Source organism: Bemisia tabaci, chromosome 3, assembly GCF_918797505.1.
Source record: "Bemisia tabaci chromosome 3, PGI_BMITA_v3".
Lineage (NCBI taxonomy): Eukaryota > Metazoa > Arthropoda > Insecta > Hemiptera > Aleyrodidae > Bemisia > Bemisia tabaci.
In genome coordinates, this window is record NC_092795.1 from 59,496,933 (window position 1) to 59,522,510 (window position 25,578).

Consider the following 25,578-nt stretch of genomic DNA (forward strand, 5'->3'; position numbering starts at 1 on the left):
TTAATTCTTTATTTTGTTTTCCGGAGGTGTGGATGATGAAATATGCCCGTATGCAACATTCCATTTGCTTGGTTTCCGAGAAGAGATGGATCCCTCCAAAGCCAATAATGTCCAGTTCCAGACGTTCCCTCATCAAAATGGCCATAGTGGTACACTGAATCACTCGCCTGCTTCAAATGGTCATATTCACCAGCGCTCGGGCTCCCAGTCAATGGTATGATGTATTTTTAATTTTGTCCTCAAAATAATTTATTCCTCACAAATTACTTGCAATTTGAGGGCTAAGGAATGATACCGTCTAATCGATAATTTTGGCGAAAATGAGTTAGTAGTTTTGATGCATTCGCAAGCTGATGTTTTTACTTTTTCCCAATTCCACATGGGAACGCTATAAAATGCAAAAAAATTGCACATGTAACCTCAAAATTGCAAAAATCCGAAAGTATTTTCTTAATCCTGCAAAATTGTCAGTTTGCAGATAGGCGGTATTGTTCTTGAGCTATCGAGTTGCAGGTATGGAATTTTTTCAGTTTGATTTACTATTATTCTGTAAAAATTTTGAAAACGATACAAAGCTAAATTTATTAAGTGATATCTTCAAAATCATTTCAAGCAATACAGAGGATGTGTGTTTACAGTAAGACCTCGATTTATCGAATTTCACGGGACCGGAGGCCGAATCCATTAAATCACAGAATCCGTTAAATTGCGATCCGATAATTCGAGGTCTTACTGTATATATACATTTAGAAAAAAAAAATTTGCTGAGCAAATAATGGGCCTGTTGCTAACTTTTGCTAGAGCATAAATAAGTGTTGTTACTCATAGAAAATGTCTCAAAAATCACAATGAGCGCATCGGCAAAGTCTGAATTGCACTCCTTACTTCATAATTTACACAAGAAATTTGCTTTTTTTCGAGCTTTCCGCCTCACAAATGATACCACGGCACAGACGAGCATTTCGTTAGAGGAGTCATTCCACTAAGTCCTGCTCACAAGGATACTACGCAACATTCAACATAGCGAACGCCAATCCGCCGAAACACATGTGACGGGACGATGATTCTAAACACCTGATAACAATCGACTTGTTTACATTCACATTTTCCTAGGGTTGATAGATATCCACCTTGATTGACCTCGTGCTCTCCTCAACTTGCGCGTGGAAGCATCAGCCATGTTGAGGGGGGTTAAATGGAACGACTCCTCTAACGAAATGGTCATCTGTGCTGTAGTATCTTTTTTGAAGTGGGAAGCTTACAAAGACGCAAATTTCTCACGCAGATAGTGAAGTTAGGAGTGCATTTCAGAGTTTGTTGATGCGCTCATCGTGATTTTTGAGACATTATCCACAAAGAACAACTCTTATTTTTGCTCTAGTAAGAGTTTGCAAAAGGCCCATTAAGCAATTCCGCCACTTCATATTTTGTTCGTTCTTTTATTCAGTTTGATGGTTCAGTGTGATGAGATCTCTCATCTTCATCTGGACATTCACTCAAATTTTTTCATCTGATTATTTACCAGATCGAATTTGACTTACGTATTTACTGCATATCTGCCTATTTTTTTTTTTTTTTTTTTTTGCCTTTACTATAGCTTCTCACCCTCTAGCCGAAGTATAAAGAGTGCCATATACCCTCAGATGCTATGTTGCTTAACATCTCAGAATTGTCTCAATTTTTTTGTCTAAAACTTCTGCCCATACTTTCATGAAAATTTCAGAGATTAATCTTGACGATAAAAGAACTATTACGTAAAATTTCCAAATAATTTCGTACATTAGTTCTTCTTTAAAATTTTGATGAGTTTGAGAAGTTTGACAACTGGGTACCGAATTACGAATAGTTCTTTTGATTTATTTTGTCCGGAAAGTGACAAGCTGTCCTTAATGCAGTTTCTTGGCGCAAAACTTGTAGTGGTGCCAATTACACTTTCTATTCATCAACTTTGCTTATGATTGCATATTTCCACAGCCACGAGCAGGAAATGGCCGGTACTCCAGAGTCAGCACTGGGCCAAACAACACACCATTTTCGCCAGAATATGATGATCCTGCCAATTGTGGTGATGAAGATCCATATGGCAGTCAGTATGGTCCATATGGCGCACCATATGATCATTATGGCAGTAGAAATTCCGTAGGAAGGAGAAGTGTCGGTAAGTGATTCATTCTTTTATCTATTCTATACTTCAAACTTAACTTTCTCTAAAATTATTTTTCAGTCTTGTGCTTTCGTTGATTCAAGAAACTTGACCTCTAAAACTCAATTTCCAGCTGTGCAATATCAATTTGAAGTATTGATGAACAGTGTGAAAACATGGAATTTTTCAACCTAGAACTCTGTGTTTTTTAAATCACAAAAATGTCATCCGTATTCTTCATTCATGGAAACCTTCAAATAGAAAATGGTTAATTAGGATGTCTATGGCAAATTTAAAACAGACAAAGCGGAATATATCAGAAAAAGTGGTCTGAGTGCTTCAAGCATTTTTTAATAAGTATTTTTCTTTAAATATGTTAGTTTGTAAAATCAAACCAGTGTTAATTTATTCGCACAAAAATCAGAAAATTTTGTTTAAAATATCAGGAAAAGAAAAGAAAAATTCAAAATGAAAGAGTTGACACCCAGAAAATGTAAATCGCAAGCCTGTTTTGACCTTAAAAGGAAAGAATGCATAAGACTCAGAGACCATTTAAGTAGGGTGAAAATTATATTGTTTGTAAAAATGTAAAAGCAATTTTTTTAAATTTCTCCCATCGTTTTACACAGGATCTCTCCGTAACCTACCTCAGTCATCCGGGAGCCCTGAGCCTCCGCCACCTCCCCCTCCCCCTAGGAATCACGACTCAAGCAACAATAGTGGTAATGATTCTAAACTAAGTAATGAAATCTCTGAAGCAGAGTGTGATCATGATCAATTAGTCAACCGTAGTTATGGTGGTAAGTACATATGTTGATTTCGGTGATTTTTGTTCTCTTGTGTTTTCTTGCATGCAGAATAGTTCTTATTGAATTAAGTGCAGTTAGTTTTTTTTTTACTTTTGGACCTTTTGAAATATGTACAAATTAAGCAAAATGAAAGTAGTTCTACCTCAACGGTTTTTGCTGAGTTCAATGACCTCAAAACCTAGAATTATTATCAGAGTCTGGCTTAAAATTTTTCATTGCCAAAAATGTCTTTCTTAATGGAAGCTTCTCTTCACATCATGGTCTTGAGCTTTGATGGTTTCCATCTCATTTTGTGGACGTTTCGAAAGGTCTGAAAGAAGAATCTTGACACTCCTAGAGCTAACATGAATTTTACGGCAATAGATAACCCTTTTTTTTAGTATTTAATGTGTTTTATGCCTAATTATTTGACTTTGGAAAGTTAAAGCTTATTACTTGACAGGACATAATTTGGAGGAAAGAATGAGTTTGTCCTCAGAAAATACACAAAATAAATAAATAAACAAATTGAATGATAAGTTAAACAAATTCTGAAAATACTCCAGTGCATTCAACATCATTCAAACAAAAAGTGCTTGGAAATGCTAAGTGTCAATCAATTAAAACATTGTGCACTTATCGTGTTTGCATCACTCACATAGCCCACTCTCTTTAAATTCTATATTAGAATCTTGTTCCAATTAATTTTTCATTAAATTATTTTTTTGCTGAGATTAACTTTGCCCATGTTAAATTCTTGAGTAGCATATTCTATGTTATTATCACGCTGAGTTCAAGTTGGCTCTTTTGTGAATATATTCTTTAATAGAGTTGGGCCGAAATGGAATTTTCGCGTCACCGGAACCGGATCCGGATATCGGTTTTTTGTATCCGGCCGGATCCGGATACCGGATAATTCAAAAAAGTATCCGGCCGGATCCGGATAGTACCGGATCCGGATAGTGCTTTTTCGCTAGAAAAATGTCGCGATTTTTGAGGTTAAGTTTACTCGACTCACGATCGGTCGTAGCTAACAAAATTCGGGCCTTGAATTTCCACCTGCATCTATGAAAGTGAAACTATGGAACGCCGTTAGTGTCAAAACCCTTTTCTTGCGCGCACGGAATTTTTTTTCGGCGCGCGGAAAGAAAAAACCCGTTTTCGATGAAAATCTCTGAATTTCCGGATTCCGCGCCGGTTTTCGATATATTTGCGCCGTTTGTGTCAAAACTATTTTTGTCGGCGCGCCGCTTCAAATCTGTTCCGCGCGCGGAATTTTCGATATATCGATTCCTGCTCGCCGTTTGTGTCAAAACTATTTTTTTCCGGCGCGGCGCTCCAAATCTGTTCCGCGCGCAGAATTTTCGATATATCGATTCCTGCTCGCCGATCGTGTCAAAACTGTTTTTTCCGGCGCTGCACCAGAAAATAATTCCGCGCGCCACTTTTTCGATATATCGATTTTTCTGCGCGCGGAGAATACAGGATGATCCAAAAGTCCCTTCCACCCCCTCTAACTTTTTACCTAATTGAGGTAAAGATTTGAAACTTGGGGGATATTCCTAGGTCAAGGGGAGCTACTTTTTGGCCCCCCTAAAATTTTCAGGGGGGCCCCCAACTTTTAATTTTCCAATGGGAAGACCCCCTTTGTGATAGCTCGTTTGAAAGAACATAAAAAAAGAAAACTTTTCGCGCAAACCCGAAGTCAATATCTCAAACCGTTTCAAAATGGCGGCCGGTTAAAGTTCAAAATGGCCGAAAATTAACATCGGTTATTTGTCGATGGATTTGCGCGAAAATCGGTATGAATGGGTATTTTGACACGAGAAAAACGAATTTGACGTTAGATTTAAAAAAAAAAAAACCAAAATTTCCAAAATGGCCGCCGGTTAAAGTTCAAAATGACCAAAAATTGATTTTTTTAGAAATCTAAGTTCAAATTTGTTTATCTTATGCCAAAATACTCTCAAATTCCAAGTTTTAGGCAAATCCATCAGGAAAAACCGAGGTGACAATTTTCGGCCATTTTAAACTTTAAACAGCGGCCATTTTGGAAATTTTGGTTTTTTTGAAAATCTAACATCCAATTCGTTTTTCTCGTGTCAAAATACCCTTACATACCGATTTTCGCGCAAATCCATCGACAAATAACCGATGTGAATTTTCGGCCATTTTGAACTTTAACCGGCCGCCATTTTGAAACGGTTTGAGATATTGACTTCGGGTTTGCGTGAAAAGTTTTCTTTTCTTATGTTCTTTCAAACGAGCTATCACAAAGGGGGTCTTCTCATTTGAAAATTAAAAGTTGGGGGCCGTTGCCCCACTAAGGGGGGCCCCCTGAAAATTTTAGGGGGGCCAAAAAGTAGCTCCCCTTGACCTAGGAATATCCCCCAAGTTTCAAATCTTTACCTCAATTAGGTAAAAAGTTAGAGGGGGTGGAAGGGACTTTTGGATCACCCTGTATTCTCCGCGCGCAGAAAAATCGATATATCGAAAATGTGGCGCGCGGAATTATTTTCTGGTGCAGCGCCGGAAAAAACAGTTTTGACACGATCGGCGAGCAGGAATCGATATATCGAAAATTCTGCGCGCGGAACAGATTTGGAGCGTCGCGCCGAAAAAAATAGTTTTGACACAAACTGCGAGCAGGAATCGATACATCGAAAATTCCGCGCGCGGAACAGATTTGAAGCGGCGCGCCGACAAAAATAGTTTTGACACAAACGGCGCAAATATATCGAAAACCGGCGCGGAATCCGGAAATTCAGAGATTTTCATCGAAAACGGGTTTTTTCTTTCCGCGCGCCAGAAAAAATTCCGCGCGCGCAAGAAAAGGGTTTTGACACTAACGGCGTTCCATAGTGAAACACGCGGGTCGCGGACTAAAGGAATTTACGTTGCGATCGCGTCAATTAGCAGAACATGTGCGTTATTCCGGTAGTAAAGGTCGAACAATTACCATGACTGAAAAAAAGTCAAAAGTTTCAGGAAAAAATACAGAAAATTGTATTGATAGGGAAGAAAAAAGAAAGAATATCACCAAAAATTTATCGAAATTTTCAGGGCCAAAAAAGCACTATTCGGCGGGTCCAAAAACCGGATAGCGCGATTATCCGGCCGGATCCGGATACTCGCGAAAATCGTATCCGGCCGGAGCCGGATATCCGGTATCCGGCCGGATAATCCGGCAATCCGGATAATCGCCGGATACCCGGCCCAACTCTATTCTTTAAGCATCCTGTTGTGAGTTGTCTGAAATTATGTAAGTTAGATGCAGAGGTGTTATCAGGTAAGATGGCAGTTGTTTGGTTTTGGACCGGCTTGTCCGTTTTCTTATCTGCATGGGAGCATTTGACTCGTTGATTCTTGGTAAAAAGACTGAGAAATAGTGATCATTGAAATATATCATGCATAATTTTGGGTGATTTGTTTTTGTATGAGGAGGAGTGATGGATAGTCATGTGTGCAAACAGAAAACAAACGACTGCCCTCTTTCAACATGAGACCTCCTGTAATCATTCTTGATTTAGATAGATAACTTGACTTTGTGTGTTATTTTGGTTTCTCATCAGATTTTTGGTATTGGTTTTTGACTGTAGATAGTATTTAAGTTAGTCACAAACTTAATGATTAAGAAACAAAAGAGCCCGGAGAATGGCATCAAAAATCTTTTCTCAACTAAAGAGGAAGCTAAATTTAAAGAAACCACAGCTGCCATATCTCTGATCCTGGATCGAGATTTTGCCTATTGCCTTGTTTTCTTTAAAATTTATTATTTCTGTCACCAAAAATGTATTTATTTATTAACATTTTTATTAAATACTTCTCAATAGTGAACAGTGAAAGATATTTCAGTTACAAAAATAGAAGAATGTTTTGAACCTCTTTTCATCGGAATATAGACTCACTGATTTATTTGAAGTAAAGCCTAAGAGTGGCCTGATATTTCAAGCTTCCAATCTGGCAGCCTTTACTAAATGAAAATAATCCTTCGCAATGAAATGACTGCTTTATGCAAAGTAAGCTAATTCTTGTGCTGAAGAATAAGGTGTATTTCAATCTAACCCAAGTCTTTCAAACGATAGAAAAGAGAGGAAGAAGGAAATCACAAATTTGTCTCTGCATTATCCGACTGTTTCTCTTAATTTCCTGTGTTAGTGTGTGAGAGTGTGTTTGTTTTTGTAGTCTTCCAATTTTATATTGCAGAATCTTATCAAAATGATTAAAATATCAACAACTCTATAAATAAACTGAAGTATTTAAATGCTGACTCTTTGCCGTTTTAAGTCCAGCCTGTTTCTCTTCAAGTTCCATACAATAATCTTGCTTGTGGACTGTGATTCTGAGAGCTTCCCTCTCTCTCTTTCTTTCTCCCTCTCACTCTCTCTCTTCCTCTCTTTGGAAATTTAATGTGTGTTTCTACAAGTGTTTAGTCATGTTTAATTTGTTCTTTCCCTCTAAATGATTTTTTATTTTTTTTTTTACTTATTTATTTATTTATTTTTTTTTGTCGTCATATTTTGTTTATATTTTCTTCTTATCATTCCTTCACCCAGTCATTGAGTTTCAGAGAGATTTAGAAATGTTCAAAGTTGCTGTCTGCTAAAGTACCTTTTTACGAAAGAATATTAATAAAGAATAAATAGGAGTTTAAAATAAATTTTATTGTTTGGTTTTTATTTTTGCTTTGCTTGGACAATCAAAGAAAAATACGAAAAGAGGAGAGATACTGAAAAACATGTATTTAAAAAACTTCCATATCCCTTTTATCTCAGCCTCTCAGTTCCCTTTAACAATCGATCCTGAAAATAATCCAAAATTCTATTTCTTTGGGGTGCTACTGCGTTAATAAGAGTAATATCTAATGCTTGAAATCATCTCCTCCTTACAGTGGTTTAAATAATGATTTCTGTTATTACTATTTCACTTATTTGTTTTTCTTTCAGAGCAGTTTTTAAAGTTCTAGGTATGCTTTCTCCCAGCTTTTTCTGTTAAATCTATATTCTTTATTTATTCGTTAATATTTACTGCGTTTTGGACCTATAGAATCATCTTTTTAACTTTCAAACTAATTTATATCTTACAGTGGGTATGAGAGGAAACTCCAAGGATGGCATGACCACCGAGGAGATGCGAAAACTGATTGAGAGGTCAGTATTTTCTCTTGGCTTTTGCTATTTTTTCCAGCTATCAAAGAACTACAAAACAAAACTAAAACATAGGATAAAAACCCTTGTTTATCGTTTGAAAAATGGAGTTGACAAAAGAAAGATGCAGCTTGTAGAGAGTTCCATTAAGAAGTCTAAAGAATTTGCTCAAAAGAATTGGTTGGCGATCTCACATGTCTCTGATTCACAATTTTCTCTTTGTTCCAAGCACAAGGGATTAACTAGTTTTGAAAGTGGTTCTTTTTCCAACGAAAAGTTTTGTGAAGTCTACTGTTTGCCTTCACATTCTCTCTAAATCATGCGCTTTAGTATAGGACTATGTTTTTCTTATTTTTTCCTAAGCTTTTGGGAATTTCGGTGACTTCTCTTTTTCCCCTATTTATGTGCGGACTTATAATGTGTTTGAATCATTGTCAAGTGCTATAAAAAGGCTTCCATTAATTCTGTAGAGATGAAGTGTCTCTCAAGAGTCAAGACGAAGAGATTAAAGTTACCCATGTATTTTTACTACCTTTTTTAAATTCAGGACATGGGTGAATTTTAATTTTAATTTCACCTTTCTGTCAGCAAAGTGATATTTTTATCAATCAGAAACTCAAGTCCTTTTGCAGAGCTTAAATTTCAAGATAACCTCATTTGATTAGTTTCAGCACTTTAGTAAATGCATGAAATTTTTTTTTTTAAAAATGTACCTATACTACCTATTTTGAGACTTTTTATGAATAGAGGTCCTCTCCCCTCTCAAAAAAAGGAAAATAAGCTCGCAGGGTTTGGATTTCTGACCGTTGTATCAATTTAATGCAACTGCATGAATTTTAATTTATAAGTAGGAATGGTTTCAAAAGTCATTTAGATAAGGAGTAAAAATGGTTCTGTCTTGTAATGTCTGTAATCGTTGTGATTTGTGTTTTGTGCATATCTCAGGAAACCGTAAGTCATTGTCTGTCTGGTTTTCTTACTTGTAGAGTAGAAATTTATCTCAGTTTCAACACTGCACTATTCACTTTCATGGGCTGATCGGACATTATTGAGTGAATGGGTTTCAATCTACAGAAGCAATTTTAAAGAGACTTGATCTGCATAGAAAACTGATGTGCACTTATGTGCTATTCTCAAATATCTTATGTAGATGGATCCTGTTGCCTTAATCATGCACTGCTACCTACTAGTCAATGAAACTTTTCTTGTACGAGGGGTACCTCAAAAGTAATGTCTCCATTAATTTTTCAAGTAGGTAAAAGCATATAATTTAAAAAAGTATCACATAGTTCAAAAGCTAATATCCTAAGCTATTTTTCTACAAAATCACCATTTCAATCCATGCTCTTCTGGAGTAATGGCAGCAGTTTTCCTAGCCCTCGTCGTAGTGCGAACCACCACCTTGCGGAGGAATCGCACCACCTCTCTTTTCGCGTCGTCAGCGTAGAGTGATACAGTTTTTGAATGCAAAGGTTGTAAACTCCATTGATACTCATCATCAGTTAGTGGAGGTTTACGGAAACGAGGTTATAGACTTAAAAACGTGCGCAAACAGTGTCCAAAATTTGCAGCAGATTGCACCAACAATCACGACAAAGAAAGATGCGGCCGGCCGTTGACTTCTGATGAGACAACTGCGAAGATTGAAGCAGCAATGCTTAAAGATGGAAGGGTGATTATAGAAGCTTGCTTTTTTTGGTTCTTGAAGTTTTTCCAGCCACTATTCATCGAATTTTGATGGACAAACTTCATTACCACAAAGTATGCACTCGGTGGGTTCCATGAATGCTGATGAAGGGTCAGGAGCAGCGACGAGTGCAGTCTTCCAGCGAATTCCTTGGAAAATGGAGTATCCTGGATCATCTCCTCGATAGCCCAGATCTAGCCCCCAGCTAACTGCCACTTATTTGCAGCATTGAAGTAACACTCGAGTGGACAACATTTGGACGACGATAACGACGTGAAAAAAAGGTGGCGCGATTCTTCCGCCAGGTGGCAGCGGCTAGGAACACTGCTGCCACAACTCCAAAAGTGCATAGATCAAAATGGTGATTACATAGAAACATAGCATAGGATATTAGATTTCCTACCATGTAATACTTTTTTAAATTATATGCTTTTATTTACTTGATAAATCTATGGAGACCTTAATTTCGAGATACCCCACGTATAAAATGTTTGAGAATCTAATCTTCTTGGTTGCAGAGGCAAGACTTGAAGTTGTTATAGATAACACAGGTCTGCACCGGAAAAAACACTAAGAACTTGTTAGATTTTTGCATCAGAATTTTTAGCAGTAGGTCCAAATATGACCTTACTTGTTTCCACATCCACCTAGTTTCCAGAATTTCGATTAATAAGAGCCTGATTAACACAACTTCTCTCGTAACTTTGAGAAATGGCACCCGTAAACTAGTCAAGAGCAGTTCAGCACTTTTATACAATCCTCGGAGAGCAGACTGCAATTATTTAAGCTTACTTTTTATTCAGGTGGTCAATGGTTATCTGACAGGTGTGAATTTTGAAAAGTTGAACACAGAAATTCAGATTTCTTAATTTGATGTCCAATTTCAAAATGATTTAAGGTGTCCGCTGTGTTCTTCATGTAAAATTTTGATGAGGAATCTCCTATTGGTGCATTTGAATGTCAACCCTGTCTAATTATCAATTGCAATGAAAACCTCTGTATCAAAATGCCATTGCTCGTCCTATATTTGAACTCCTCGGAGCATGCAGTATTTAATTTAGTCAAGCTGAAGGTTATAAATTGTTGCCGTCACTTTTTTAGAGTCAAATTTCCCTGGGGAAAGTCCAAACAATTCAGCACGGCCAATTCTTTGTTGTAAAATTCATCGTAGACGGCTCTCTCTTTGTACAATTAATCTTTGGACTAGTCATTGCTTACCCTATTTCCTGTACACCAATTCCCTTCCGAAATGTTCATCGCTTGTGTAAAGGGTTTGAAATTTTGTATCAGTGCATCGATGTCTATTTCTGATCAAATAGATTAACCAGAAACTAAACCCAAGTAGCATTTCTCCACCGAAAAATCGCTATACAGGGTGTTTCAGACCACCCGTACCAGGCCTTTTTCTCGGTTGGTATAGGTCGCACGAAGTCGGAGACCGCGGGGTTGAATAGGGAATTGACCCCAAGGAATCCGAATTTCGTGGTCCCGAAACCCCCCCACCCCCCTTGGGGGGTAAAGGGGGGGTCACGATGCTAAAAGTCACGGTTCCCGACAGAATTGCGGATCGATCGCATCAGAATTGAAAAGCACGGAAAATTTCACGTGGAATTGACCCCTAAAAATCCAAAATCGGACCATCCAAGGCCCAAAAATGACCCCCTAAAGAGGGGGACAGTACCCCCTCCATAATTCCTCTTTGGTCTCAAAATTGACGTAGATTCTCCAGAAAAAGACCGTTTCCCAGGTAATCGACCTCGAGAAATCCAAATTTCATGGTCCCGAAGCTCCTCTAGCTCCCCTTGGGGGGTAAACGGGGGGGCCCAATTTTAAAAATCGGGGCTCCTCTCCGAATCGCAAATTGATTGCATCCAAATTGAGGAGCAGAACACATTTACATCTTAAGTGACTCCTAAGAGTTCTAATAGACCCCCTGAACGGCAGAAAGTAACTCCCTGAGGAAGGGGGCTTCGCCCCCGCCAAAAATTTCTCAAGATTCCTCTTTGGTCGCAAAATTGACGTCAATTCTCCAGAAAAAGACGGTTTCCCATGTAATCGACCCCGAGGAGCTCAGGGAACATGAAATTTAGAGTCCTCGGGGTCGATTACATGGGAAACCGTCTTTTTCTGGAGAATTGACGTCAATTTTGCGACCAAAGAGGAATCTTGAGAAATTTTTGGCGGGGGCGAAGCCCCCCTCCTCAGGGAGTTACTTTCTGCCGTTCAGGGGGTCTATTAGAACTCTTAGGAGTCACTTAAGATGTAAATGTGTTCTGCTCCTCAATTTGGATGCAATCAATTTGCGATTCGGAGAGGAGCCCCGATTTTTAAAATTGGGCCCCCCCGTTTACCCCCCAAGGGGAGCTAGAGGAGCTTCGGGACCATGAAATTTGGATTTCTCGAGGTCGATTACCTGGGAAACGGTCTTTTCCTGGAGAATCTACGTCAATTTTGAGACCAAAGAGGAATTATGGAGGGGGTACTGTCCCCCTCTTTAGGGGGTCATTTTTGGGCCTTGGATGGTCCGATTTTGGATTTTTAGGGGTCAATTCCACGTGAAATTTTCCGTGTTTTTCAATTCTGATGCGATCGATCCGCAATTCTGTCGGGAACCGTGACTTTTAGCATCGTGACCCCCCCTTTACCCCCCAAGGGAGGGTGGGGGGGTTTCGGGACCACGAAATTCGGATTCCTTGGGGTCAATTCCCTATTCAACCCCGCGGTCTCCGACTTCGTGCGACCCATACCAACCGAGAAAAAGGCCTGGTACGGGTGGTCTGAAACACCCTGTATACTGCGATTTTATAGGCGATCAAATTGCCGGGATCATCAACATCTGACCAATTATCCTCGATCTTATCGCGATAAAATCGCGCTTTTATTCGACAATTATCGACAATTTATCGCGAAAATTTTTTGAAATAACAATCGCGATAAATGGCGATTTAATCTCGATTTTATGGAAGAAAATTAATCTCAATTTCACCAAACCAAAAATTTCGATTTGTAGCGATTTTATCGCCATATTCCGCAATTTTTAATACGATAATATCTTGATATATTGCCACCAATATAATCGCGATAACCAACCAATAAAATCGCTATTTATCGCGATCACTGCTACTTGGGAATGTATACAAATTGAGAAAGGAAAAAATATGTTGACAGTGATGAATTAAGTGACCAAATCAACATTGTTCCAGATGTGTAGGAGATATGGCAGAAAGATGTTAAGATGTGTTAGTGTCCCACCAGTGCTCTTACAGAGGAGAATCGTAGTTATTTGCAAACCACACTAATGTTCCTCAAGCTACCAAAGGCTAGAATATGGAAGTCATTGAACAACTAAAAGATCTCGCAGTCAAGGGGATCTTTACCTACTCATTCCATAAATACAGAAGTCTCAAAGGAAGTTTTCCAGACCCGGCAGGTCACCCGTTAAAAATAAGATCTTTCAAGAAAATTTTACAGCGGTTGGAACAAAGATAATAATAAAAGAACAACTTAATTTGGGGAAAAGGTTGCAAAAAAAGAACAAAGGATAAACAAAACCCGGAAACGTTTCAAAATAGTTAAAATTTCATTTTCAACCGGAAAATAAATTAAAAATAAAAACGAGCCGTTGCTACGCTATTATTGCGAGACCGAGACTGATTACCAGGTAAACAGACTCGGCACAGTGCAGCAAAATCAAAGCACGCAAGACAAAAGAGGATAATGACAAATGATTCCTCTTGTTCAAGTGAGCTTCAGGTTTTACTAAGGTATAGACTGACTATTGATAGAGAACCTCTTTTTAACCACCTTCAACTCTCCAATGGTGATGAATATTCTGGCGGTGAGTTGTTCACACAAAGAGCTATTTGCGATGAAATATCTGACAGGGAATTGGCAGCGACAAATTGTACTAGACTTGGGGAGAACAGAACAGGGAGATGTCATGAAGAACAAACCTCGAATGTTGTGAGCTAAAAACCTCATCTATATTCATTTTGGTCTATTTCTTATCTCTCTCATTATTTTATTTACCCAGCTGAGTTTTTAATGTTTTTCAGAAACGAAGGAAACCACCAACAATACCTCCAACAAAACGGAGGACTCAGCACAACCTATGATACTGTGGCAGTGTAACCTCTAGTCATCCAGCGAAGCGGAACTAATCTTTTCTAAGACGGATTAAATCAATGACTGTGATCTGATTGAATCACAAGGCGAGGAAAATCATGGTCAAGACTGGTTTGTCTCGTTTCCTTAGTGTAAATATCTTGTAATTCTACGCTTGTGCTTTCTGACGCGTCTGTTATTTTGTGCCCGGTTTCAGTCCCAAGCATCTAGTAATAATTGTTTTATAAGTCAAGTTATCCTCAGCAGTATACTCATACTGCAGCTATGTTTGCGTTAAATCTACGTCAGTAAAATAAGTATCCGTTTGTATATATGCATAGTGTAGGTAGTGTTTCAGCAATGTGCTGACATTTTTTGAGTCAGATTCAAATTTTTTATCCTGGAAATGTTGGAAAATGCTTTGATTCATATTGAATTCTTTTTAAATGAGGACTAACTTTTTTAAAATAGCTGAACTGGGTATTGTAGACCGATTATAGGAAGCTGAACGCACATTTTCTATAAAAATCTGTTCCAGGTTTGGAAAAGACTCTTTTCAGTGGATTTCCTGTAGTTAATGTTCTCAAAAGCAATTACTCTCTATTCAGACTCAAACAATCGTTTTTCAAATCTACTATCTCTAAGATTTTAATCTGCTGTTAGTTCCTTGATGTTATTATCGTCATTACTATATTTCACTGATTTTTAAAAATCAGTAATTCATTTTATTTTTCAAGGGAAAAGCTTTAGTTTTCTAATATATCTTTATGGATACATTAAATCAGAACTTAATCAAAGTTTTACTCTAGTTTAACCGTATTATTGATACTGTTACACATATTACTCTACATTTTCTTTAATTGCAAAATTATAATTTCCCTCATGTCTGAGTTCTTGTTTTGTCCGTTTTATTGGTGTGTTGATGTGATGCGCTTGATAAGTCTAAGCGTATGTTTCAGTGAATGATGAGAGTCATTCTAATGGGTGCTTTAACGAATTTCTTTTAATTTCTAATGATTTTTTTTAGTTGATTTAAGATTTGTGTAAATATATGAATCTCAATATTTCTTTTCTTGCTAAAAATGTAAGCCTCTATTCCAATCTAGCTTTTCAGTCCAATTGGTGTTATTTTGTCAAGACAAGATTTTTGTAGTTATACTCTCGTAATTATTGCCACATTTCTCAAAAAATGCAATCGCTGCAAAAAATTCCAATCAAATTATTTCTTTGATGGCAAGGCAGCGTATGATTGCTAAATGCACAGCAGTTATTTTTTTGTACATAGATTCTCTAATTTTAACTAGAGTTTTAAACTTTTATTACTTAGATAGGTTTTGATCTTGAATTTTATGTGAATTTGACCTACAAAAATGTGTACACGGAAAAAAAAGGTTGTCTTGTGCAGCCATGAAGATGGTCGATTTGACCATCTTCGAAAGCTGAATACCGCGCCAACCAACTTGTTGGGCAGATCGACAACCAGCAGGTAGTGACGCTGGCTTCATGCCGCGCGGCTGGGTCAGCCCTGCAAAGATGGTTAGATCAACCCGAGCGCTCGGCCGCACGGTGGATCGAACCCTGCAAAAAGTCGGACATGGGCGTTTCTCACAAATAGTCATTTCATTGACGTAAATGTCTTCCCAAAGAGTTATATTTTATGATACAGGTATTGGTTTTCAATTTTTCAATCCCAATTTAGCGCACACAGCCTCCCAAAGTGGCTCAGGCGGCACTCGAGAAATATTGCCTCTTTCGGGACAAATCGTTTGCCGGTTGGCATTTCCTCCCAGTAGATTTATGACAATTTCTGATAATGGAAGCTTACTCTCCTCTTTAAGTAGAATATATTTCACTGATAACATTTTAAAATATCGTCATTTCTACGCGCGGTATTCCTGCTTAAAAGTACTTCCCTCAAAACCATAAAAAAAATAATAAAAGTAGACTTTTAACTAGCTATTTCCGCGTATTTCAGGGAATCCTTGGTATAGCAGTGTTAACTGCTCCCTGAAGATTCATTATCAAGAAAAATTGGCTGCCCCAAAGTGCCATTTTGGGAATAAAGCGCAAATGATTCTGGAAAAGTGAAATTCGCATAATTGTGGCTCAAGAGAATTTGAATTCTACAGGTTTGCAACAAAGAAAATTTGGGCATATGATACATGATTCATACGTAATTTTTAGAGCACCCTGAAATGACCTTGGTTTTTCCCCTACATCCACCATTTTTCCGGAAAATTGAGATTTTCCACTTAAAATGGACTTTTCGGGAAATGTGATTTTCCGCAAAACTGGTGCATGGTGAAGAGGAACCAAGGTCATTTTCGAATCCAGGAGACTAAAATACATGGGAAAACATGCCGCGCGTGGTTAAAAAAATGTCCACGTTGTTTCAGATAACGGGGGTTTTCCTCTCAAATGTCCTAATCGACGCATATGATACTAATCTGTTTGCTTTGCGTCTGGAAAGACGGGAAAATTATATCAAGTTTGTGTCTAATGGAGCATCTTTCATCTACTGCCTGCTGCTAAAGTCAAAAATGGCCTAAATTCTTTTCTATCTCCTAACTATTTCCCAAAAACTCGCATTTTTTTGACATCGGATTTTTTTTTTTTATGTTTAATTTTTTTGGAAAATTAGAAGTTAATAGAGGAAATTGAGGTAATTTGAGCTTCAGCAGCAATCATGAAGCCGAAGAAGCTCCATTAGATACCCAAGTATAAAAAAAAGGCAGTGTACAGTAGTGACTCGCGGGGTCTTTAATTAGGAAGGCTCGGATAATGTTTGATTTGTGTTGATTGATGTGTATTTGGTTTGTATTTTTCTCTCATATTTTCCCCATTATCATTTTCTTTTGTAAGAAAGCTGAAGAGGTGCCCCTTCAGGAATGAAGGAGAAAGGAGGTCCTCTGTTTTCCTCTCAAAATTTTCGGATTTCTTTTAATTCATTTTTTGGGGGAGGGGAGGGGAAAGGGTAAAATAGATGAGTAATAAACGTTTTATACACGATATTTAAACATTTTATCGGAGAGAAAAGTCCCTCGAACACTTAAAACTCCGATTAAAATGAGTGTAGAAAGTTTAAACTATTATCTGTTGTTTAACAATATCTCTCTATTTATCTGGAATTGTGCCAAAATACGTATCGAAACCCAATAATCAGTAAGACAGTCATCAAAAATGAAATCTGCGACGAAAAATACGTAAGAATCATGTATCCTGCTTTGTTTTATGAGCGAAAACACTACGTAAATAAGCAAACCAAGTCGCGTGATGTGCCATGTCCGGCCTGCCCTATGACTCGATCCACCGTGGGCCTCAGCGCCCAGCATTTATGTCAAAGTGACCCATTTTGAGGGCTACGCTGCCCGCTTGGTTTTGCCAAAATGGACAGCGGTCATTGCTGCAATTTTTCAGGGCTTTTAATGGAAAATAGGGGGCCAGGAGCCCCCTAAAATGAATATCCGAGAACAAGTTAAAACAGATAGATTTAAAGAGAAGACGGTAGCTTTAGAAACGATTTGAACACGAATTTGTGCAAATTACGCGTAAATTCACATGGATTAATATAGATAAATAAAACCAAGCACACAGACTCCGAACGGCAACGTGATGAGCTCGTAAACTGATTAAGTGACAAAGGAAAAATGCCGGACCGCAGCTCAGTCAGGCGGGAGCTCTCACCGCGCTGACTGTACCTAACGGTTGGGTCGCCTTTGTGACGGCCAGTTCAGCTTTTTCAAGATGGTTAACCCGTCCATCGCAGCCACAGCAACATCTGCCATAAGATTTGTGCTGGCTGTGAGGGTATGATAACATACATTGCTGGTTGCACCACTTAAAGATGCAACAGTTGGATTTAATTTAGGCGTATAGGTACATTGGATTTGTGTTTGGTCACATCGGTCAACGTGGCTGGTGAATCCAACTATTTTTGTTGGTTCTCACAGCTATTTACTCTTCAACCATACCGCATTAGCTATTAGAGACAACCTATTTTTTTCCGTGTATGACTTTAGGTTTTAATTATTCTTGTGGAGAGTGATGAACAGCAAACATTTTCTGTGTAATTCCTTGCCTCAATATTACCACAATTTTCCCAGAAGTTCCTCAACAGTTATCGAATTGTTTTCGTACACTTTTACTTTTAGACTTTTACCTCTCGTTCAAGAGTAAATCATCAATGTGTCTGGGAGAATGTTCGCAGAAGTCACAAACAAGAAAACCTTTTTAAAGCTTATCGTGTTTAACAGTCGGTATGTGTTGAATACCTACATGCAAGTATCCACATTTTACATGCAGTAAGCTGACATGAAGTTAGATCAGGGAAGGAAAAAAGACAGTGAGAGCTTGTTTCAATCTTTAAAATTTTGTGATATTTTGAAGCTACGTGTACTGTACAAAGAAATTGAGCAAAAGCTGTCTGCCAAAAAAACTTAGTTTGTACTTTGAGGCATTTCAGAATACTGCTTGGAACCAAGAAAAAATATTTATCTTAAAGGAAAGAAAACAGAAAACAAGCGTAATATTCTGTATAACTCTTTACTTTAAAGTTTAATCGAAATTTACAAGAGCGTCTAAGAAAAAACAATGAAAACCTGACTTTGACATACTGGTCTACTTATTCACAAGACGAATCAAGCTTTTTATAATATAGTTAGTTTTTTCTTCTTTTTTAACAAAAACTTTTGTTGAAAACTCCTCTGTAGAGAATGAACTTATGAAGAGAATTCACTGTAAATAAAAGATAAAATAATTGTCTTTGCTCTAAGCTCTCTGCAAGAATACTGGAACCTCTTCACGAACTGAACAAAAGGAGATGGGTTTCAGCCATGAAAGAAATTCTTTTGTCTTTTAGTGTAGGGAAAATGCTGTGAGATAATATAGAATAAGTAATGCTAGATTTTATGCTGTGACTTGTGATATTTCTTTCCCTTCTCGCAGTTCCATGCCAGTCGGTAAATAACCAAAGAAGTCAAAACCAGTTCCGAATAGATTTCACTCGTATGCAATTTTATATTGCCTCACCTGACATTTTTAGTCTAACGGATATGCTTGTTGGTGGCTGGACACACTACCGCTCAGTGCTCAATCACCGACGTGCCTGTCAATGAGCCAAAAGAGTCTGAAGTCAGTGTTTTCTCGCTCTAGCAATGAATTATCAAATCTAAAAGATGTAGCAAATATTTACTGGTCTCAAATGAGGCTTAAATAACTAAGTCCACCAATATGTCAAAACAAGCTGCCCGTCTTCTATCTTGAATACTTATGTTAAATTTTCATGTAACTTTTGCCGAATCTTCTCAATAACTGTCAGAAAATTCTGTACAGCTCTTATTGATATTTTTAAGGACCAAGTTAACTTTGTTCAAACTCAACAGATTCAGACCCTCTAGATCTTGTATCTATTTTCTAAGCGTATTCTCTAGTTTTAGTTTTGAAAGAATCAAGTAATTACAAAAAAAACTGCTCCAAAGTTTTCAGAATTATTTCTGGCTGTCTAACGATAAGAGGCAAGCTGTTAATTTGATTAAAACTTGATGGAACAAATACTGAATCGAAGTGTGAGGTAAGGCTCTAAGAACAATGGTTTTTTTTGCTTAGAAATATGTGATAAGGATGATGTATATTTTAATATTTTCTATCAATTTTAGCTTTGTAATGGAAGCTTCTCTGTGTTATTGTAAGTTTCTGTGGCTAGATTTTTTTTTAAAACACATGAATTGTTTCGATGTTAGTTTTTATCCCAAAATACTCGTATGAGCAAATATTACATAGTTGCATTGTTTAATGGGGAACTTTCAATTATTGTACTCTAATTTAACTTTGTCATGACCCTTAGTTTTCCGCCTTTTTCAAGCGCAAAGTATGGATAGTAGTCAATCAATTTATCTTCCTCTTTTTGGTCTCCTGTAAGTGAAGCTCAACTTAAATTTAAGTAATTTCTAGAAAAAAATACAGGAAAAGTAATGTAGGAATTGGGCTTCTCATATTTAAAGAAAATTAACATGTTCGCCACCCTTTTTGAGCCGAGTTTGAAGAAGCTTGGGATTGGATCTTAGTCCACTGTCTGTGTGCAGTCCTCCTTGAATTTTCATGAAAATTCATGTTAGAACCCTTCAAAGCTCATGTTGGTGAATCAGAATTTCAAAAGGGAAGAAGAAAAAGCACTTATGCGCATAATACTATTTTTGAACCTATGTATTGTGATATTTCTGTTTTTTAGATCTTGTATATCCCCCCTCCCCCTATCCTGTTCTGAGCTGGAATATTTTCATTTCATCTCACCAAAAAACAAAATTTGCTGAACTTTAATCTTTCTCTCTCTATGAAGCGCTGGAGGAAATGAATAACTTAAAATATTTAAATGATGGAGTGTATGCGAAGTATAAGTACATAAATATTTCTGTATCACTTACTGGTTTAGTCTCTCTGTTCTTAATTTTGATGCTAAAATAGTGGAAACTTAATTCTAGTGGTATCGATTTTTAAACTTTATTTTTAACTATCTCTTCTTTTTTTCCTCCAGTTTGAAACTGTCAAACTCCTTTTTGTTCAAATTAGGTTGTGAATAGAAAAGTCTCTCAATTAATGTCAAGGTCTTGGATGTACAGGTTAAATTAAGAACTCTCAATTCTTCTGTGATAATGGGAACATTAATTAAAATGAGTGAATTACCATGATGTTATCTTAACAAAGCCCTATGTTTACTCACAGGTTGCAATTTTTTTTTTTTTTTTTTTTCCCTCCCAAGAAAAATTTATGTTAAGTGAGCCAAGATCAAGGCTCTTAAAAGTAAGCACCATCTAATCTGATAAATCATAACAAACCGAAAATATTGTCTAATAAGAAGGAATACTTTTTCTGTTTAGAGCAACGAAGTGAATCTTCACAGGGATGTTCGGCCTTTCAGGAAGTTTTTGTCCAGTTAAAAATTAAAGTTTGCAAAATAATAATGTTTTAATTATTTTCCCCTTGTAAAGTAACTTCTAACCTATTCATGAGTGTCCCTCACTAGAAAGCTTGCAGAAGGAAGTTAATTGAAAAATTTTGATATGGGTTGTCTGCTTATTGATAACCAATTAAATTTCTGAAAGGTTTAACAAATTTAAAAAACTCCTATAAACTGGTTTTTTCAATTTATGTATCAAATATTTTAAATTCAATTACTCTTCTTTCGACAGCTGTGTTTATCAGACAAGTGTAGGACTCTGTGCTTGTACTCGGTTCATTAGATTTTTAACGATTTTCTATCCTAAAAATCATTTTAACTTTGGAGGAACAGATCCTGATTGTCATTTGTGTAGGTAATCTCTATCCAGCCTTTCATTACATGGTAATCGGTCTCTTTCAATGTAACATCATCAACTTTTAAAACTTTTTCTTGTTCCTCTTTTTTTAGTCTCCTCATTTTTCCAGAGGGTGTTTCCTTTTATGGACTGAAGTTGTCTATTTGCTCAAAAATTAGTTGCTTTTTTTTTTTTCTTCTGAAGAACCAAGAGTTATGCCTCTCCATTATGTCAGCTTCAGCTGGCACCGTTTCTGCAAATCTTATTTATTTAGTGCTTACCTGTCCTTCATAACAGCTTCCTCTACAACTTCCTGTACCGCCAGTCTCAGAGATCTTTGGACCATGCTTGCGAAAGCCTTGACAATTTGAAGGCTATAGTGTGATTTTGCTTCCCTTGTCTGAAAATTTTAGTGGATAGCTAGCTGCCATTTTATAAAGTCTATCTCTTCAAGAAAACTTCCATAGCAAAGTCAATCAAAATATCGAACACAAGATTTGAGATTTTCTTATCTTAGTGCTCAACAAGAATTTTTTATCTTGTTTTATTTTTAATTTTTTTACTTTGTCGATAATTTTTAGTGACCCTGCATCAAATTTACCATTACTTTGAATGTTAAAATCACAAAAAATGCCCTTGAATTCTCTATCCTGCCCTCCTGTAACACCATGATAACTATGAGTAGGAGTGAATAGTGGAGTAATTTAAAGATTGTAAATATGTGTAAATTACTGAAATGTCAAAGTTACCTGCATGTTTCTTTTTAATAATGTAGAGGCATCGAAAGCTGTTACGTTGTAGGGAAGACTGTTCACCGTGTCTACTATTTTTTTATTGATTTAATGAAACAATTACTTTCAAGCATTTGATTTGCCTAGACCACAGGATAAATGCATTTAGGTAGTTCAAAAGGAAATCAAAACTCTCATCAGCACTTTACCCGGTACTTTTACATTAGCTTTTTCCCAGCATGTGTCAATCTTATCTTTTTCACCTTTAATGATCAAGATTTTTTATTTAACAAAAGTACCCCTCCTATGTAGCAAAAATAAGATCATGAAGTTAAGTATATATTTTCCTGTGGACAAAAAATATTTCTCTTTAGAAATTAATCCCAGGAAAGTGAGTAAGAAAAAAAAACAAAAGAAAAGAAAAACAAAGTGGAGAAAGAGGAAAAACACTTTAATCCTTGTTTTTGATCTGAGTATTGCAAAATTGAATCATAGATCAAATTTAGCAGCATTTTATAGTAGATACTTCTTTGTCATATTGTGAGGAGACGCCCAATTTTCCCAGACAATTCGTCATTTCAGGGGGAAATTGGCAACGTCAGGAGGAGCACCGACTTTAGGAAAAATGCTGATGTTCGCTGGGAAATGCGCATGCGCGCCGCCGGCCGACCCGAGCGTAGGGAGCTGGGCCACTTGCTCCGACGCTCGAGGAAAGCGAGTCTTCGCAACGTGGTCGTCTTGTGCAAGTGCTCAGGGCTCCGGTCTGCGCTCGTACGTCATTGACGAACCGCAAAAATCAGACGAACGACTCCGGCTCGCTTTTCAGCACCGGATATTCCTTTCCGAGTCTCTTCCCTTTTAGCTGTCCCATTTCAGTCTTGTCGGGCTCTTGTCCATCGGAATAGGATTGTTCAACTCCAAACAAAGGAATACATTTGAAAAGATCGTCAAGGATAGATTTTGTCTTCTTCATTGACTTCTTCATATTTGGGAGGGTCACCGACTGCCCCCCCCCCCCCAAAAGCCCCCACTGTTGTGTTGCGTCGTGGTCTGCACGAGATCTCTCTCTATAGAGAGACCACGGGCGACCACTGTCCGACACAACAGCCCCCCCCCCCCCCTGGAGTCCTGTGACGTCAGCTCGAGATATCTCTCTTTAGAGACGTCCCGTCGGCTGACGTCGCGACGCTCCAGAAAACGACCCCCTTTCGACCCTAATCAGGGTCATCTTAATATATACAAATCCATTCATAACGTTCTGGAAATAATTTGAACCCACTAGAACCAAGGGAGATAAAAGCAAACTTAAATATTAAGTGGGAATGTCCTGTCTGTTGTTTGAAGCTTTGAAGTGCTGTCAACTTTGTAACTGTACTCATATTTTCAGCTATAAAAGAGTAAAACTTACTTATCGTGCCATTTTGCTTGGAAGTAATTTTTTCTTTTTTCCTCTCTTTTTTCAATTTCCCCTTTTTTTTCTTAACCCATTCACCTGATGTAACAAACACATCTAGCACTCCTTCAGGAAATTTTCAACAATTTGCAGCTCGTTATTTGCCCAATAGGCCTGTTGCAAACTTTTGCTAGAGCAAAACTAAGAGTTGTTTCTCATGGAAAATGCCTCCAAAATCACTGTGAACGCATTGGCGAAGTCTGAATTGCACTCTTAACATCACAATCTGCGTAAGAAATTTGTGTTTTTTTGAACTTTCCAAAATCGATACTATAGCACCGGTAAACAATTCGTCAGAGTTGTTCATCCAAACCCTGTGCACCAGGATACCATGCAATATTCCATATGGCTGATGCTTATCCGTCAAAACGAGACGGTATTTTATCAAGCGTCGTTTTTATATTTACATTTTCCTTGCGTTGATAAAGGCCATGATGCTTCCTCACGATTTTCTTGCAGAAGCATCAGCCATGTCGGATATTGTGTAGCATCCTAGTGCGCAAGGGTTGGATGGACTGACTCCTCTCACAAAATGCTCACCTGTGCAAGAGTTTAATTTTTGATGCAGGAAGCTTGAAAAACGGAAATTTCTCATGCAGATTGTAAAGTTAAGAGTGCATATTAGACTTTCCCAATATGCTCATTGCGATTTTTAAGCCATTTTCCATAAGAGACATCTCTTCTTTTGGCTCTAGCTAAAGTTTGCTACAGGCGCATTGATAGCATATGGAGCCCTCTCAGTAAGAAGTGCCAGGCAGCTGATTTTTAAAAATTAAATCATAATTTGTTCTAAATCGTCCTTTTTTTGTTCTATAACTTCAAGATGCCATAGAAATGTCAATTTTGGGTTGCATTCTCATTAAAACGACAGCACCTGTCCAAGCAGTGGTACCCTTATCTGATATTTTAGTTTTTGGGAGCTATACATCTACTCTGTATGGCCAGTCAGTGGTCACATTTAATTCAAACAATTAACTTTCTCCAAAACTGTGGTATCATTCTTGTGATAAAACCTACTAAAATTACTTACAACCAAGCATAAATCAATATGTGGAAATTAATATTGAAAAGATGCCACTCTGATATGCATTAGTCCTTAAAAATGTATTACAATCGCAATTTTCTTTTTTCAACTGCTTAAAAGCAATTTAATTCTGAAACAGGGCTTGGTTACTATTCTCTTAAATTTCATTTTATCATGAGCCTGGTGATAATAAGGAATTGATTTTACCAAAGATTTGATAATTATTGTTTTCTTTTATACCTGTAAGCCATATTTTATTTTACCTCATTTCTCATGCATGTGTAGCTTGTCCAAAACTGATCAAAATATTTTCATCACTAACTCCTGGACTATAATTTGAAGCCCACCAATGAAAGCCACAAGAATCTCATATTTCCAATTTTACAAACATTCTCAGTTTTTTTTTTTTTTTTTTTTTTTTTTTTTTTTTTTTTTCCATCAACTGCTCTTGATCTTTACTAACCATTTGTCTCCACAATTAGTTTTTCTTATTCATGTTCATGTTTTCTCTTTCTTCCACTCTCCTATTCTCTCTTTTGCGTAAATTTTATCTAACCTAGGAATCTCTTTGCGATAAAAGTGAAAATTGATCATAGACTTCATTTATTGTATCTTCCAATGTTATATCCTCATTTTTAAATATCACATCTCTTAACAGTTGTTCTGCTGATATACTTCCTGCCCCTTTTTTTAATTTACATTGTTTAAGAGTACTATCTCTATAATCATCTCAGACTGTAAGTAGGATACTTAGTCATATAAATACTAGGATTGGATTGATCATTTTATCACATAATGATTGTACATTGTAAAATTACTATCAATAAGTTACTTGTATTGTACGTGCGTGTTAATAATTGCGACATGTTTGTAATTTTAATTTAAAGTGTCATTGCAACTTTTACGATTATTTGCGTTTAATTATAGATATTTATAATGGCCAAAGTTTGGTTTTAACTTTTCTGTAATCTCTGACCTATTTCTAACCCATATTGGTGAAAATTGAGAGGGCAAGGATACAAAGATATTTTTAAATCAACTCACATTGAAGAATTCTAAATTAAGTTCAACAATTTAAGTTGACTGTCAGGAAAAAGACTTTGATGCCCTGACGCAATTACTTTTGATGGACGATTTTTATTAAGTGACGCGAATAAATTGGAATATAAATTTCCGACAGGAAAGCCCGCCTCAAGATCCCAAAGAATAAGA

The 25,578-nt window shown here is 37.1% G+C and overlaps 1 protein-coding gene across 40 annotated transcripts in view; it reads left to right on the forward strand.

The window, feature by feature from the left end:
* The window catches only part of Dscam1 (Down syndrome cell adhesion molecule 1), a 165,276-nt gene extending 139,965 nt beyond the window's left edge, over nucleotides 1-25,311 (forward strand). For 39 of the 40 annotated variants that reach the window (XM_072298954.1, XM_072298957.1, XM_072298924.1 and 36 more), the window contains 5 exons: nucleotides 27-214; nucleotides 1,975-2,158; nucleotides 2,773-2,943; nucleotides 8,018-8,081; nucleotides 13,821-25,311. In XM_072298954.1, coding sequence (XP_072155055.1) covers nucleotides 27-214; nucleotides 1,975-2,158; nucleotides 2,773-2,943; nucleotides 8,018-8,081; nucleotides 13,821-13,896 — 683 coding nt within the window. In that variant the 3' untranslated portion in view covers nucleotides 13,897-25,311. The remainder of the gene's footprint in view (nucleotides 1-26; nucleotides 215-1,974; nucleotides 2,159-2,772; nucleotides 2,944-8,017; nucleotides 8,082-13,820) is intronic. The other variant, XM_072298958.1, reaches the window with a different exon arrangement.
* Nucleotides 25,312-25,578: the final 267 nt, after the last annotated feature.